This window comes from Danio rerio, chromosome 13 (assembly GCF_049306965.1).
Source record: "Danio rerio strain Tuebingen ecotype United States chromosome 13, GRCz12tu, whole genome shotgun sequence".
Classification (NCBI taxonomy): Eukaryota; Metazoa; Chordata; class Actinopteri; order Cypriniformes; family Danionidae; genus Danio; species Danio rerio.
In genome coordinates this window covers 50852345-50870824 of record NC_133188.1, presented here as the reverse complement: position 1 = coordinate 50870824, position 18480 = coordinate 50852345, and the positions used below count along the sequence as shown (strand labels likewise).

General features: G+C 37.5%; 1 protein-coding gene across 4 annotated transcripts in view; it reads right to left on the bottom strand.

Moving 5' to 3' along the window:
- Positions 1-1396: 1396 nt before the first annotated feature.
- anapc1 (anaphase promoting complex subunit 1) overlaps positions 1397-18480 on the bottom strand; it is a 169425-nt gene continuing 152341 nt past the window's right edge. For all 4 annotated transcript variants that reach the window (XM_005157066.5, XM_005157067.5, XM_001921133.6 and 1 more), the window contains exons 45-48: positions 16038-16133; positions 13166-13337; positions 8699-8833; positions 1397-1744 (exon numbers count right to left, since the gene is read on the bottom strand). In XM_005157066.5, coding sequence (XP_005157123.1) covers positions 1632-1744; positions 8699-8833; positions 13166-13337; positions 16038-16133 — 516 coding nt within the window. In that variant the 3' untranslated portion in view covers positions 1397-1631. The remainder of the gene's footprint in view (positions 1745-8698; positions 8834-13165; positions 13338-16037; positions 16134-18480) is intronic.

Here is an 18480-nt window from a genome sequence, read left to right as displayed (position 1 = left end):
AGCAAAATAGAACTGTAAAATATGGGAGAATCCGGGGAAAAACGGGAGGGTTTACATGTATGCCTATAGCGCATGTCTTTGGACTTGTAAGGGGAAACCGGAGCACACAGTATGTCTGATAATATTTTTTTCTTCTGGAGAAAATCTTGTTTGTTTTATTTTGGCTAGAATATCAGCAGTTTTACATTTTTTAAAACCATTTTTAGGTCAAAAAGATTTGCCCATTTAAGCTATATATTTATTTGTCTACAGAACAAACCATCATTATACAATAACTTGCCTGATTACCCTAACCTGCCTACTTAACCCAATTAACCTAGTTAAGCCTTTAAATGTCACTTTAAGCTGTATAGAAGTGTCTTAAAAATATCTAGTCAAATATTATTTACTGTCATCATGGTGAAGATAAAACAAATCAGTTATTAGAAATGAGTTATTAAAACTGTTATGTTTAGAAATGTGTTGAAAATATCTTCTCTCCGTTAAACAGTAATTTGAGAAAAAAAATAAGCAGGGTTGCTAATAATTCTGACTTCAACTGTACCTAATAATGAAGAAAAAGCAGCGGACGCAGTATTATTGTGCCTGCTGCAGTCATAGTACAGCAACAAAATTTGATAATGATTACGCTAGAATCAGAGTATAGTTTCTAGACATATCAACCTAGAAAATAGCAACTTTACGTTTTCCATCAGTTTAGTATACGTTGAAACTACAGAAGTCAAGCTTTAAATAGGAAAATTATCAAAACTCCTTGCTAATTTTTGAGCAAGATGCAAATGGTCTAATCCGATTATATGATCTATGCTAAGCTAAGCTAAAAGTGCTCCCACCAGAGCTGAAGATCGGGTGAATGAATCAAAAAAGGATAAAATTGTCCTGAGGAGCTGTAAAATAAGCCTAGTTTCCCTAAAAAAAGTGCAGTGTACCTTTAAGAATGAACATTTTTGCTCAACTTAAAGTGTTTTTGCCTTTTAGCATTATTATGATTTTGCATAATCATTGCATAATCAGTGACAATAATTTCTGTAACAATATATTGCACAACAAAATTATTCATCGTGACTGACTAGCCTGATTTAATCGAACCCCTAAAGATTTGATCAAAATATGATGAATGATAAAGTGCAGATCTCACAAACACACACAAATGCAGTAATGAAGCGCCTGGAAGCCATACAGTACACTTTTTAAGATGAGAATGGCTGATTTCCTGGTGCTTGTCAGAGTGAATTGCTACACAAAGTGACACAATATGAAACCTTTCAGCATTTAAACCTGATCCAATTTAACAGATATTGCATGTGTAAAAAAAGCCCCTAAATTTGGCTGCCACTAAAATTCCCCCTCAAAACTGACAAACCCAAACCACACAAGGTACACTTTATCAAAACCATTTCCTCAAGTCATATTTATTGACTGAATTATCGTAGGTACAAATAGTTACAAGCTATTTACATAGGGGTGAGCAAACCTGTGAGCATCCGATCTCATCGATGTCATAACAACTTCATGCAATAAAAAGTTGATGTAAGATGCTGTAGCAAGTTCCTGTAAGTTGATGGTTTTTGAGGACAGTGATGACCCTGCAGTACCTGCTCGAGGAGATGAAGTGGTCGGAAGGAGTGCGGTTAAACGCCAGAGTCGTGATTTTGCAGGAGTAAAGGACTCAATCGTAGAAGAGCTCGAATGGGAACACCCAACTGACTGCTCTTGAGGAGCAGCTCTGGAAAACTGGAACATCCTAAACACAATGAGCAGAAATATAATGTTATTGCATGTTAACAATGGAGACGATAACCAGCGTTCGAGAAACTGATCTAAATTCATCAATATTGTACCTTGAATCGATGGATCTAGGCTGTTTTTTTAACAGCAGATGGCGCTCTAGGCTAGTTTTTAACAGCAGACAATGCTCGAGGCTAGTTTTTAACAGCAGGCGTCTATCTAGGCTAGTTTTATCAACAGATGGCACTCTAGGCTAATTTTTAACAGCAGACGGCGTCTAGGCTAGTTTTTAACAGCGGATGCCGCTCTAGGCTTGTTTTTAATAGCAGACGGTGCTCTAGGCTAGTTTTAATAGCGGACATCACTCTAGGCTAGTTTAAACCGCAGACGTTGCTCTAGGCTAGTTGTAATAGCAGACAAAGCTTTAGGGCTAGTTTAAACAGCAGACGTCACTCTAGGTTAGTTTTAAACAGCAGACGATGCTCTAGGCTGGTTTTTAACAGCAGACGTCTATCTAGGCTAGTTTTTAACAGCAGACGTCTATCTAGGCTATTTTTATCAACAGAGGGTGCACTAGGGCTACTTTAAACAGCAGACGTTGCTCTAGGTTAGTTTTAATAGCAGACAGCTCTCTAGGCTAGTTTAAACAGCAGACGTCGCTATAGGCTAGTTTTAATAGCGGACGTCGCTCTAGGCTAGTTTAAACAGCAGACGATTACGCTAATTTAACAGCAGATGTCGCTCTAGGCTAGTTTTAATAACAGACGTCGTTCTAGGCTTGTTTTTAATAGCAGACATTGTTCTGGGCTAGTTTTAATAGCGGACATCACTCTAGGCTAGTTTAAACAGCAGATGTTGCTCTAAGCTAGTTTTAATAGCAATATAGGTTAGTTTTTAACAGCAGATGGCAATCTAGGTTTGTTTTACCAAAAGAGATGTGCTCTAGGCAAGTTTTTTTTACCAGCATATGTCATTCTAGGCTTGTTTGCAAGTGCTCTAAGCTAGTTTTTAATAGCAGATAGTGCTCTAGGCTAGTTTATTTTAACAGCAGATAATGCTCTATGCTAGTTTTTAAATGCTCTAAGCTAGTTTTTTTTTAACATCCAATGGCCTCTAGGCTAGTTTTTAATCAGCAGACGGCACTCTTGGCTAGTGTTTAACAGCAAACAGTGCTCGAGGCTAGATTTTAACAACAGATGGTACACGCTAGGCTAGTTTTAACAGCAGACAACACTAGGCTGTTTTTAAATGGCAGATGCTGCTCTAGGCTAGATTTTTTTAAATGGCAGATGACGCTCTAGGCTAGCTTTTAACAGCATATGACGCTCTAAGCTAGTTTTTAAACAGCAGATGATGCTCTAGGCGAGTTTTTAAACAGCAGGTGACGCTCTAGGCTAGTTTTTAAACAGCAGACAACGCTCTAGGCTAGTTTTTTAACAGCAGATGGCGCTCTAGGCTAGTTTTTAAATGGCAGATGACGCTTTAGGCTAGTTTTTAAACAGCAGACAACGCTCTAGGCTAGTTTTTAAACAGCAAACGGCTTCTAGGCTAGTTTTTAAACAGCAGAATGCGCTCTACGCTAGTTTTTAAACAGCAGATGGCGCTCTAGGCTAGTTTTTAAACAGCAGATGACGCTCTAGGCTAGTTTTTAACAACAGAAGACGCTCTAGGCCAGTTTTAACAGCAGATGGCGCTTTAGGCTAGTTTCAAACAGCAGATGATGCTCTAGGCTAGTTTTAAACAGCAGATGGCGCTTTAGGCCAGTTATTAAACAGCAGATGATGCTTTAGGCTAGTTTTTAAAAAGCAGATGACGCTCTAGGCTAGTTTTTAAACAGCAGATGGCGCTCTAGGCTAGTTTTTAAACAGCAGATGGCGCTTTAGGCCAGTTATTAAACAGCAGATGATGCTTTAGGCTAGTTTTTAAAAAGCAGATGACGCTCTAGGCTAGTTTTTAAACAGCAGATGGCGCTCTAGGCTAGTTTTTAAACAGCAGATGGCGCTCTAGGCTAATTTTTAAACAGCAGATGATGCTCTAGGCTAGTTGTTAACAGACGATGTCGCTCTAGGCAAGTTTTTAAAAAGCAGATGACGCTCTAGGCTAGTTGTTAACAGCCGATGGTGCTGTAGTCTAGTTTTTAAACAGCAGATTGCGCTCTAGGCTAGTTTTTAAACAGCAGATGGCGCTCTAGGCTAGTTTTTAAACAGCAGATGATTCTCTACGCTAGTTTTTAACAGACAATGGCGCTCTAGTCAAGTTTTTAAACAGCAGATGATCCTCTAGGCTAGTTGTTAACAGACAATGGCGCTCTAGGCAAGTTTTTAAACAGCAGATGACGCTCTAGACTAGTTGTAAACAGCCGATGTCGCTCTAGGCAAGTTTTTAAACGGCAGATGACGCTCTAGGCTAGTTGTTAACAGCCGATGGTGCTGTAGTCTAGTTTTTAAACAGCAGATTGCGCTCTAGGCTAGTTTTTAAACAGCAGATGGCACTCTAGGCTAGTTTTTAAACAGCAGATGATCCTCTAGGCTAGTTGTTAACAGACGATGTCGCTCTAGGCAAGTTTTTAAAAAGCAGATGACGCTCTAGGCTAGTTGTTAACAGCCGATGGTGCTGTAGTCTAGTTTTTAAACAGCAGATTGCGCTCTAGGCTAGTTTTTAAACAGCAGATGGCGCTCTAGGCTAGTTTTTAAACAGCAGATGATTCTCTACGCTAGTTTTTAACAGACAATGGCGCTCTAGTCAAGTTTTTAAACAGCAGATGATCCTCTAGGCTAGTTGTTAACAGACAATGGCGCTCTAGGCAAGTTTTTAAACAGCAGATGACGCTCTAGACTAGTTGTAAACAGCCGATGTCGCTCTAGGCAAGTTTTTAAACGGCAGATGACGCTCTAGGCTAGTTGTTAACAGCCGATGGTGCTGTAGTCTAGTTTTTAAACAGCAGATTGCGCTCTAGGCTAGTTTTTAAACAGCAGATGGCACTCTAGGCTAGTTTTTAAACAGCAGATGATCCTCTAGGCTAGTTGTTAACAGACAATGGTGCTCTAGGCAAGTTTTTAAACAGCAGATGACGCTCTAGGCTAGTTGTTAACAGCCGATGGCACAGTAGGCTAGTTTTTAACAGCAGATGATGCTATAAGTTGGTATAAGGCGCTCTAGTCTTAAGTGTTCTAGAGGCTAGTGTTTAATCGTACACTCAAATGTGCACATGTGGAAAAGTGCTTGTGCAAGTCATGTAATTTGCATTTTTTGCCTCATGAGAGTAATGTCATTAGAATACTTGTAGTTCACTTAAACCTTTCCTAACTTTTACGTTCATAGTTTAAGTGTAAGGAATAGAATGCTAACAGAGTGCAGTTGTTTGTAAAGCATACATATTTGCTGTTAAAAGCTCAAAATTGAAATATATGGTTGAATTACTTTCAAAGTAAATTATTTAAAGTATTAGTAAAGTGTTTAAAGGAAAAAACGGCAAAATTTTGCAGAGTATAAAACATAATCAGCGTATGCTGGTGTGGTTACTAATACAGTGCTTGTTTTAGTTTTGATGTCAACAAGTCTTTGAAGAGATAAAAGATCAAGAAAGCTTTCTGCGAAATATTTCCCAACATACAGATCAGAAATGATACACAAGTTGCTCCAAAAAAACCACCTGACTTTATTTCTTTTGCAGAAGCAGAAGAGGTAAAAAGGTCAAAATCCTCATGCAACAATATAAAGCCCACAACAACAGAATGTCATTTCGATGAATATGTAAATGTGCTTGTGTATTCGATTTCATTTAAAGTAAAACTGCCTTAAAGGGATAGTTCACCCTAAAATGAAATACACTGACATTTATTCTAAAGAACGTTAGAAACCTGTAACCACTGACTTCCATAGAAAGAAAACAAATGCTATGGGAGTCACTAGTTAGAGGTTTCTTTAGAATATCTTTATTTGTGTGTGTGTTCAACAGAGGGAAGAGCCATTAAGGGAGAGTAAATTTAAATTTTGGGGTGAACTATCCCTTTAAAAGCAGGTTATATGAGTTTTGCACAATATTTTACATTATCTAAAGACATAGGATTGCTTTATATTTTCTTTAGAGCTTCAACGGCTAAGTTTCCACCTGAAGTTGAGAATAAAACTTAAAATATTGCAGAAAATATTAGAGAATACACACTCTTGTAATGCGTAACAATAAACACAATGTGTACAAGACTTGCAATGCAAGCATATGAACATATACTTTAAATAAGTAATGTGCAGTTATACAGTGCATTTATTGCATACAATTTTGTGAGGGGATGTCAGCACACCATCATCATCAATATTTAAAAATGTAAAAATATTATATATGGGTATGTATGTATATACACCTACCAGCCACTTTATTGGGTACACCCGTCTAACTGCTAGTTATTGCAAATTTCTAATCAGCCAATCACATGGCAGCAACTCAATGCATTTAAGTAGACATGGTCAAGACGATCTGCTGCTGTTCAAACCGAGCATCAGAATGTGGAAGAAGGGGATTTAAGTGACTTTAAACGTAGGTAGTAGCATGATTATTGGTGCCAGACCAGCCGGTCTGAGTATTTCAGAAACTGCTCATCTACTGGGATTTCCATGCACAACCATCTCTAGGGTTTACAGAGAATGGCCTGAAGATAAAAAAATCCCGTAAACGGCAGATCTGTGGGAGCAAATGCCTTGTTGACGCCAGAGGTCAGAGGAGAATTGCCAGACTGGTTCCATCTGATAGAAATACATAGGGATGTAACGGTATCAGAATTTCACGGTACGGTAATACCTCGGTATGAATGGCACGGTACGGTATTTATTGAATCATTTACAGGAAAAACAAAAACAATGAAAATACTCCAAAAAAGAGCCAAAAGTGTCAATGACATACAAATTAGCCATCTATCTGCAAGCTTTGAAACAGGAACTTCAATTTTTCAATTTTTATAACAAAAAACTATTAAACCATATTAAAAAAATAAAGTTTCAATTTAGTATTGTTGAAAACTCATCACATTCAACATTTAATCACTCACTCACTTAGATAGAGATGGGTTTAAGGAAAATTATCATATAACTAAAAACTGGTAAAAGCTGGGATCTCTGGGCATGTCCCCTGCAACAGAAAAAAACCCTCTCATTTGGGACTGAGGTTTCTGAGACAGAGAGATATGACTTGGCACAGGTTGACAGCAGTGGGTAACGTTGTGCATTGTCTTTTACCAACTTGAGAGGACAATGAGTGAGATAGAGGTCTCTTTGCGGTACAAGTCAATGTCTGCATCAATCTGAACAGTGTGCTGTGTTCTGCAGTCCCCATGACTGTTATTAGTCGTATTCCCCGACTTATATTTCACCACAGTCTGGCAGTGCCTGCATACTGTTTTTTTCTTTGTCTGTCACCTTTTCTCCTTTTTCGTATCTTTTTAGAGAGAAACCAAAATGCTTTCACACATCTGATTTAAAACCCGCTTTAGTTTCGATCATTTCCAGCTCTCTTTCTTCCCCGCTACTAGTAACACACTCCATTTTGTCATTACTGGATCTGTAGCGACAACAGACCGCAAAGGATGATGGCCACGCCTAGGCTGAAGGGAATTGTAGTTTCCGCTACCTCCCGTTCGCTTCATTCGCCTGAGCAAATTTTCTCAGAAGACCTATAGTTTTATCGAGTCATGCGACTATGGTAATATTGAAAAAAATTGCTAAACTTAAAATATTGCAGAAAATATTAGAGAATAACACACTCTTGTAATGGTATTTAAAATACCGTTACATCCTTAGAAATACAACACGAACTCAAATAACCAACTAAGGTCTGCCTAAGAGCATCTCTGAACACACAACACGTCCAACCTTGAGGCGGATGGGCTACAGCAGCTGAAGACCACACTGGGTCCCACTCCAGTCAGCTAAGAACAAGAAACTGAGGCTACAATTCACACAAACTCACCAAAACTGGACAATAGAAGAGTTGAGAAACGTTGCCTGCTCTGATGAGTCTTGATTTCTGCTGCCACATTCAGATGGTCGGGTCAGAATTTGGCTTCAACAACATGAAAGCATGGTGCCATCCTGCCTTGTATCATCGGTTCAGGCTGGTGGTGGTGGTGTAATGGTGCGGGGGATATTTTCTTGGCACACTTTGGGCACATTAGTACCATTTGAGCATCGTGTCAAAGCAACAGCCTACCTGAGTATTGTAGATAACGATGTTCCTACCTTTATGACCACACAGTGGCCATCTTCTGATGGCTACGTCCAGCAGGATAACGCTCCATGTCATTAAGCGTGAATCATCTCAGACTGGTTTCTTGAACATGACAATGAGTTCACTGTACTCAAATGGCCTCCATAGTCAACAGATCTCAATCCAGTAGAGCATTTTTAAGATGTGGTGAGACGGGAGATTCACATCATGGATGTGCAAATCTGCAGCAACTGCGTGATGCTATCATGTCAATATGGACCAAAATCCCTGACCAATATTTCCAGTACCTTGTTGAATCTATACCATGCAGGTTTAAGGCAGTTCTGAAGGCAAAAGGAAGTCCATCCCCGTACTAGTAAGGTGTACCTAATAAAGTGGCAGATGAGTGTATGTACAGTATACACATCTTTTTTTCCCCATTTTGTTCTCACTGGTTATATGTATTTACATAAAAAAATAAAAATATTAGAGTAAATAAAATAGATAAGACTTAATTGCCAACTTAGAAATTATGCGCATATTGGATTTTCCATCTAGAGTTTTTATTTTATTGCAATATCCTAAAATGCACTTCAAAAGTAAAGGTGGATATAAATACGTAATTTTGTTGCGCTGAACTAATCAAGTCACTTCAGTTTGCACAAGGAACTATTAAGTGAGAACTGTTCCTCGGCTAAGATCACTATATTGGACCTACTGTACATAAGCATCTACAGACCAGTGGTTATAGCATGTGTTGGAGTGTGATTGCACCTTCCAGGTCGGACGCCAGCATGTTTTTGAGGCTGGGGATTGAATGATAGACCAGAAAGCAGGCCAGCATGTTGACATCAGTGTCGCCGTTCATCGTCTGTCGTCTTAGGTACTCCTTCAGCACATTACTATTGTCTGTGTGTAAAGAACACATATGGAAGGATTAAAGCTTAATGGGGAAAAAACGATGTACTATTTATCAATCCTACCATCTCTACTTAGTTTTAGGCCGTACTCACACTAGGTACAGTTGCCTCGAACCGAGCCAAAGCACGCTTGTCCCCCCTCCCGTCTCCCCTGACGGCTCACGCTCACACCACAAATGGGCCTCGGCACGCTTACGTCATCGCTGCTGCGCTGTTCAGTGAGAAGCGCTCTCTCAATCAGCAGCAAGGTGGAGATTTCTCTAGTTATATCGTTTCAGTTGTTTGTTATGCAGTGACATGCAGTCAAATATTTCGCCAAACAGTCCTTAGGGATGCGGTGACACGCAGTCAGATATTTCGCCGAACAGATCCGCCACTTTTGGCGCTCATAAACAATCATAAAGCCCTCATGCTGCAGGAATGAGGAGGTCTGCTGAAGGCGCGCAGCTGTCGTGCAGTGAGGGGTTTGCGTCTTTAATAAACTACGGCAGTTTGCGTTCATTGAACAGTAATGATTAATAAATCCATATGAAACAGCCCCTTAAAAGTCACGTCTCGCTTTCAGTTTCGGGCTTTGGCGCGTTTTGCACTCACACTACAAGCGTACCGCGCCAAAGCCCAAGTGAACCGCGCTCAGGCACACCTCTTCCAACCATGCCAGGGCCGGCCAAGTGAACCGTGCCTGAGCCCAATTCAGCGCACTCACACTTCTCAAACGATCCGGGAAACGGGCCTGGGCACGGTACGGATGGCATAGTGTGAGTAGGCCCTTAATGAGCAGCTCTGCAGTAAACAGACTCGAGTGCAGCCTTTCACACTTTACTGAAGGTGTTGACCCAAACACTAAAAACACACTCGTCTAAATGCTGACAGGAGAAGCTCATGCTGATGTATATCTGAAATAGAAATCTGAGTAACCATATCTGATGTGTGTGTGTGTGTTTGCTGGTACTTGTTTATGTGGTTTCTAAGGACACAAAATTGTATAATTACATCAGTACGGCCAAGTTGTACTCTATTAAGCTGGTTGGCGGACATGCCTTATGTCTTCATAATTCAAAACACTTGCAAATCATAACTAAAAGTGACACTCAAATGTCTGCTATCGGTTTTATGTGAGGGTTCGGTTAAGGGTAGGGGTGGAATAAGGTCATATATCGAGCAGTTATTAGAGTATAAAATACATTACACCTATGGAGGGTAGGGATGCTTAGATCGATCAGCCGATAATCACAATTTATGACTCGATCAGTACTTGCCGATCGCATGAACCGATTGCAGGTGTTTGTTGACGAGTTTACAAGCAGAGGAAGACGCATATGCACACATCAGCAGCACTACAAATGATGTGTAGAGGCAGCTAAAACACAACACAGCAGCTAAAATACATACAGATGTGGTGCGACCTCTGCTTACAGTCTATTGGTGCGACCTCTGTTTATAGTTTATTGGCGTGTTTAGAACTGTGTTCAAAAAACTGAGTTATATCCAAACACATGCTGTGCCCCATATGGTCTAAAACCTGACAGGTGGACAAATCTAAGCTTGTTTTTAATAACACAAATATAAATATGGATATAATAAATAATACTGCTAATAATAATAACATTATACAAAAGCAAATTGTTACGAATAAACTGAAAAAGCCTCCCGAGATGAAGAAGGCATGAAAGTATGGTTTTTATATTTATGTAGGCTAGAAAATAATATGTTTTGTAATATTTAAATTCTTTATATTTATATCCTATATATATCCTTATTATATCCTATATACAGTTGAAGTCAGAATTATTAGCCCCCTGAATTATTAGACCGCTTGTTTATTTTTTCCCCAATTTCTATTTAACTGAGAGCAGATTTAGTAGCTTTAATAGTTTTAATAACTCATTTCTAATAGCTGATTTATTTTATCTTTGCCATGATGACAGTAAATAATGTTTTACCTGATATTTTTCAAGACACTTCTATACAGCTTAAAGTGACATTTAAAGGCTTAACTAGGTTAATAAGGTTAACTAGGCAGGTTAGGATAAATAGGCAAGTTATTGTATAACGATGGTTTGTTCTAGAGACTATCGAGAAAAAATATAGTTTAAAGGGGCTAATAATTTTGTCCCTAAAATGGTGTTTAAAAAATTAAAAACTGCTTTTATTCTAGCCAAAATAAAACAAATAAGACTTTCTTCAGAAGAAAAAATATTATCAGACATACTGTGAAAATTTCCAGCATTTGAAAAATATTTTAAAAAGAAGAAAAAAATTAGAAGGGGGCTAAAAATTCTGACTTCAACTGTATGTCCTTAATATTTTAATTCTTTTTCATATGAAAAGATATTTGCGTATTGCTCGACATCCTATTAGTAATAAGCAATGTGTAAGCGAGGCGCACAACTAACGCGCTCTGCGCTGGACAATAGACCGGCTTTGTTCTGGTCTATAGAACAGTCTATTAAAGTTTCTCAAAATAGCAATGCACCAGCAATGCGCCTCAACACACCTCCTTTTTTAGACCAGAACACTTATGGGTGCACATATGAGCGCAAATGCATTTGCCATTTAAACAGCGTGGCGTAACATGTCAAAACGACTCTTGCGCTAAGCTGGAACTAGCAAACAACTATTGCGTCACGCCTTGCACCACATTGCGCCGGGTGTATGATAAGGCCCTAAATGGTTATAAGAGGCATGTTTAAGGGATTATATGCAGCATGCTTAATTGATTCTCTCAGATAAGCAAAGATCCCCACTTAAGTATCATACTAAGTATCTCTAATAGAGAGTCCTCATAAACCACATATAAGTGTGTGTGTTCTTGTATTGCATACATTGTGGGGACCTAATATCTGCACAGTTATAGCAATACCAGTCAATTTTGCTCCCCATAAGGAAAACGACTCAGAGTTAAGTATTTTTAAATAGTAAAAATGCAGATGCAACATTTTATGAAAACTACACACATTTAATAAGCTTTTGCAAACAGTTTACGCCTGGGGTGTCCAAACTCGGTCCTGGAGGGCCGGTGTCCTGCATATTTTAGCTCCAACTTGCCTCAAATTACCTGCAAGGATGTTTCAAGAAAGCCTAGTAAGAACTTGATAAGCCAGCTCAGGTGTGTCTGATTGGGATTGAAACTAAAGTTTGCAGGACACCGGCCCACCAAGACTGAAGCCGTACTCACACTATCTACAGCGCTGTCGATCAGCACAGTCGAGATTTCTCTAGTTATATCGTCTCAGTTGTTTGTTATGCAGTGACATGCAGTCAAATATTTCGCCAAACAGTGCTTAGAGATGCGGGGACACGCATTCAGATATTTCGTCGAACAGATCCGCCCCTTTTGGCGCTCATAAACAATCATAAATTCCTTGTGCTGCAGGAATGAGGAGGTCTGCTGAAGGTGCAGCTGTCGTGCAGTGAGGGGTTTGCGTCTTTAATAAACTACGGCAGTTTGCGTTCACTGAACAGTAAGAATGATTAATAAATCCATATGAAACAGTCCCTTAAAAGTCGATTAATAAATCCATATGAAACAGTCCCTTAAAAGTCAAGTCTCGCTGTTAGTTTCGGCCTTTGGCGCATTTTGCACTCACACTACAAGCGTACCGCCCAAGTGAACCGCGCTCAGGCACACCTCTTCCAACCAGGCCAGGGCCGGCCAAGTGAACCGTGCTTGAGCCCGATTCAGCGCACTCACACTTCTCAAACGATTCAGGAAACGGGCCTGGGCACGGTACGGATGGCATAGTGTGAGTAGGCCCTGAGTTTGGACACCCCTGGTTTAAGAAGAAGCTCTACATTAACAGACACTAGTAAGCAGTTTATAAATACAACTACAACTGCTATAATCTTGATTTTAAGCACTGGTATAATGTGCTTAATTATTTTTATTTTCATACTTTGCTAATGATCAATATTGCATTACTAAATTAAGTATTGCATTATATGCAAAGCAGTTATTTGAGAGTAGTTGGGAAATTTGAAGATCATTCAGAATGAGTAAGTAAATTATTTTATGACTTGACTATGATTTAAATGACTACTGATGCTTTGTAAATCCATTATAAATGACAATAAAAGGCTCAGTCATGTTCTAAACAGAAAAAGGAAATGAACGACTGATGATTCAGAACAGAAATACCGTACAGGCTGTATATTCTGTACCCAACCCCATGTCTTCCCCTAAACCCACCCCTCACAGGAAACAATCTGCTTTTCTGTGAGGTTTGGGTTTAGGGGTAGAGTTGTGGTACCATATAAAAATCATGATGTCTATGGTAAGTCCCTATAAGGATAGCAAACAATGTGTCTGTGTGTGTCTCACCACAGAGCCAGTGATCCAGAGCTCGATCTGCTGAGCTCTTCATGATAGGCAGAAACTCCGAGCTGAGCAGCAGAGCTCGAGCCAATCGACTCTCACACAACTCCAGCACCAGCTTCAGCTGCCACAGGCTGAATGTCTCGCTCAGATCGGCCCGCTCCAGAGTCCGCACCGCCTGACCAAACACACACACACACGCACAACTCACTGATCATGCATTAAACTACTGCTGCTGCCTGAGGTTCATCCAAGATCATGCTGACAGCATTAGCCCTCCTGAGAAATTGTACAAATCATTTCAAACATTTTTAAACACAGTAATTTTAATAACTAATATATAAAATAATGTATTTTGTTAATGCCATAATGATAGTAAAAATATTTAATAATATAACATACCACATAACATAAAATACAACATAATATGATATTTGACTAATTCTGCAATAAACTAGATTTCAACTTATTGCAATTTAATTACTTAACTAGGTTAATTAGGTCACTGCACAACCATGGTTTGTTCTGTAAATAATCAAAAATATGATTTCCTAAAAGAAAAAATAATATCTCTATTTATTTATTTATTAATCTATTTATTTATTTACATTTATTTATTTATTTATATTTATTTCTATATATTTGATTGATTATATTTACATATTTTACTCATATTTATTTATACATAATTATATTTATTTATTTATTTTATAAATTAATTTTATATATTTGTTCATTTATATTTACACATTTATTTATTTATATTTATTTAAGATATTTCTTCATTTATATTCATTCATATTTATTTAACAATATTTATTTATATTCATTTATACTCATTTTACATATTTTATATCCTTATGTTTATTTATTTGTATTTATTCATTTATTTATTTATTTATATTTACTTCATATATTTATGTATTTGTTCATTTTTATTTATTAAATTTTATTTATTTTTATTTATTTATTCATATTCAATTTACATATGTTTATATTTTTATATATGTAAATTATACATTATACATTTATTATTTATACTTTTACTTACTTTTACTTACTTATTCCAGCCAAACAAAAAATAAACCAACACATCTGGAGACTTTTTCCAGAATAGAAATATAATAGTGTAATAAAAATACTGTGGGAAAATGTTAAACAGTGCTATTTGAAAAATTGTTTAAAACATTTTGAAAGTTATATATTTTTTACATTTCACTTTAAAAACAAACGGTCACAGAAAAAGTACATTTTACTTAAGTATTGGAGAAATTTTATTGCACTTAATGAAATAAAATGTTCATTAAACTAAATTTACTGTATTAGGGTGAACTTATACTGAGCATTTTTAGTTCCCATATCAAAATATGGCTGCAATAATGCTTGATTGTCATTTAATAAAACAAATGTGACCCTGAAACACATCATAAGGGTCATAAGGGTTTTATACACCTGAAAGATTGAAACTTTCCATCAATATATAGTTTTATATGCACAATATCTGCACAAGATAAAGCTATTTGAAAATCTGCAATCTGTGGGTAAATTTTTTTTTTATATTTAGAAAAATCATCTTTGTCTGTATGAAGTGCTTGATGCAAATTAATATTTTTCTTTTGATACATTTATGGTAGAACATTAAAAAAATTTTAAAATTATTTTTAGCTAATATTCTAAAGATTTCGTTGATGAAATATGAAGAATCGTGTTGATGAATAAATATGATTAATATACTTTTTTTTTTAGGTTTTTGCCAAAATATGCCTGGCAAAATAAGACTTCAGGGTCACAAATATATTTATACTAAAATAAAACAACATATTTATTATGATCTGTACTTATCAAATATTAAATGTACAAAAGAATGAATGATTTCAGTGTGCGTGTGAATTTTTATTTTATTTTACTTAAATATGGTTTATTTTTACTTATATATAATAAGTCAGAATAAGTCAGAATTATTAGCCCCCTTTTGTTTTGTTTTTTTCTTTTAAATATTTCCCAAATGATGTTTAACAGAGCAAGAAAATTTTCACAGTATGTCTGATAATATTTTTTCTTCTGGAGAAAGTCTTGTTTGTTTTATTTCGACTAGAATAAAAGCAGTTATGAATTTTTTAAAAACTATTTTTGGGTCAAAATTATTAGCCCCTTTTAACTATTTTTTTTCAGTAGTCTACAAAACAAACCATCGTTATAGAATAACTTGCCTAATTACCCTAACCTGCCTAGTTAACCTAATTAACCTAGTTAAGCCTTTAAATGTCACTTTAAGCTGTATGAAAGTGTCTTGAAAAATATCAAGTAAAATATTATTTACTGTCATCATGGCAAAGATAAAATAAATCAGTTATTAGAAATACGTTTTTAAAACTATTATGCTTAGAAATATGCTGAAACAATCTTCTCTCAGTTAAACAGAAATTGGGAAAAAAATAAACAAGGGAGCTAATAATTCAGGGGGGCTAATAATTCTGACTTCAACTATATATATATAGATAGTAAATAAACCATATTTATATTGCAAATGTGTAAAACAAATTGGCTTGAAGAAAACATTGAAAAAAAACTTTTTAATAATTTTAAAAATGACTTAACACAGTGCTTTAATAATGTCATCAAATGATACTTGTTCCAAATACTGTGCATACGACAAAACATTTTGCTTTGCTTCAAACAGGAAATATTGTTACTTACAAGGCCTTTTATGGGCATTTTTTAAATATAAACACACACAGACCGCTACAGCTTCCCCTATTAAAACCACTGAATCAGTTTCCACTCATGCACTATATCCCCCATTATTTATGCTCTATTTTGTATTTGTATTTATCTTCTACATTATGTACGTGTAATAGTGTGCTTCACTGTATCCGACCTGCTCAATGGAGATGTACGTTGGCAGCATTTCTGGGTTTTCTTGCGTCACGCACTCGTACAGTATGGCGGACAGTAAAGCCACAGTCTCCTGCCTCTGCACACACAACACAAAACTTACATCAACACATGCACAAAACACTTTTTCAGAGTTTGCTACAGAAAACAATGTCAATTCATTGCTTGGTTTGACATGCAGATGAACATATTTACAGCCATACATGTGAGGAAGTTGTAGAAATGGGTCATATTTACTGTATTCAATAATGTTTGTATTTATAGTAATTGTGTCACGTGCATTACTATTGACATTTATAACACTCCCTAGCCTAGATTATGACTAAAATTAATATAATTATTATGACTACATGATAATCTTTTAATCATACGTATTGCAAATATAATAATATGTATATAATAAATAATACATTATATTTAAAGGCGCCTTTCTAGCAACTCAAGGACACTGTACTATAAAACAAGAGCAATAAAACAACCAAAGAAATCATAAAAATATGCACAACAATAGTGCAAGTACAATTAGATATTAAAGGTGCAGTAGGTGATTGTCTTCAGAAACATGTTTTGTTGTGCTGGTTGAAAGTCTCTTCACAGTCCAATAGTAATGATGACAGTAAATGATCTAAATGTGTTTATATGTATTTTTATATTCTGGGTAAAGCATAAAACTAAAAAATGTTCACCCAATTAAATAGAGTCGGACCGTCATCTCCCTTAATTCCGATAAGCAGGTCAGACTGTCTGTCAGCAAATGTAGATTCCGACTTCTGCGCATGTGTTCACGCAGATCCGACAATAGCGCGAGCCCATCTGCATTTCAAACGCATGCGCGCGAGCGAGCTACGGGCCGCTCGCAGATGCCGAGTCGGAGCCGGAGGCGCCGAAGGACAGCCTAGCTCGGGCCGATTACTGTAAAGCCAGGCGCGGGTATAATTCGCCCTTAAAGCGGCCGCGCGGTCACGAGACGGACCGGGAGAAATCAAATGCAGAATAGAAACTTTTAAAATCCTGAATCAGTATTGGAGTTACTTTAGCACACAGGAGGAAGGACGACACCATGGCTGAAGTATTACTGTTAGACAGGTCATGTTCTGTTTTGAAACTATTTTATGTTAGATTGTGTTGTTATGAATGACTTGTATGCACTACCGTGTTGTTCAGTCACTGAAATCTCCCGGTGAAAGATTGATGTGATTATTTTCAGTTTCATAAGGTTCTTTGGCAGCATCTATAATGTAGATTTATATTTAGTTTAACAACAAAACACCAGTAAATAGCGCTATTCCGCCTAAACTGCTTTATTGACCTGAAGTTGCTTTTATATTTACATTGGGTCATTTTTGAACAATGACAGCCTTCCTATACCGTTTACCGCTACTCTGAATATTCTCTCTGAAATAGCATGTAAGTGTGGCTAGGTATAATAAATGTAATTTCTGCACGGCGCTGGCACTAACTAACTGGCGAATGACATGAACTAGTGGGTTGTCTGTCGGCTGTTGCGCGCACTCGCGATTTCAGGGGGTGTGGCTTTGAATCACAGTCCCTCCCCTCAGTCCAAAGATAATATGCTAAGCGGTTAGCATTTTGGCAGATCACTTAAATAGGTGGGTTTTGAGTTTTGATTTGAATCATGTAAGGTAGTCAATGTTTCTGATGGCAGGTGGTAGTGAATTTCAAAGCTGGGGAGCAGAGCGGCTGAAGACTCTATTGCCCATGGACGATAGACGCGCAGAGAAAACAGACAAGTGGAGGGAGGAAGAACATCTCAGGTTGCGAAAGGGAGCAGCAATGTGAATGAGGGTAGACAAATATGGAGCAAGATTGTGGATGGATTTGAATGTTAAGATCAAAGTTTTATTAAAAATTAACGGGTAACCAGTGAAGCTGCGGCAGGACAGGGGTGATGTGATGAGAAGAAGGAGTTCTGGTGATGATTTGGGCAGCTAATGGCCCATTTCCACTGAGTGGTACGGTACGCTTTCATGGCTGTTTCCACGATCAAATGGCATACCGAACCGTACCACTTTTTCGGCACCCTTTCGAAAGGGTACCAAACACGAGAAAGGGTACCAAAAGGCGGAGCTAGACGCGCAGCTGAACGCTATTGGTTTACAGAGATACGTCATTCACTCACGCAACAAGCCAGAATGAAAACAAAAGAGCCGCCATGTTTACACAACCGAGAGATTACAGCGTAAATATATAAACATATAATAATAAGCCATGGTCGACCCGGGCTTAAACAAACCTTGTCGTCGTCTTGATGAACAGCCAGAAAGCCAAGAAGAGCAGATTTACCCTGTGCCCCTCTAGTTTTTTACGAGCCAGTCTGAAGCGCGAGTGGTTTCGCTTTATTGCTTGCACCCGCTGCGCGTCTATATCTGAAATAACGAACTTATTGAGCTGATGATAATAACGTG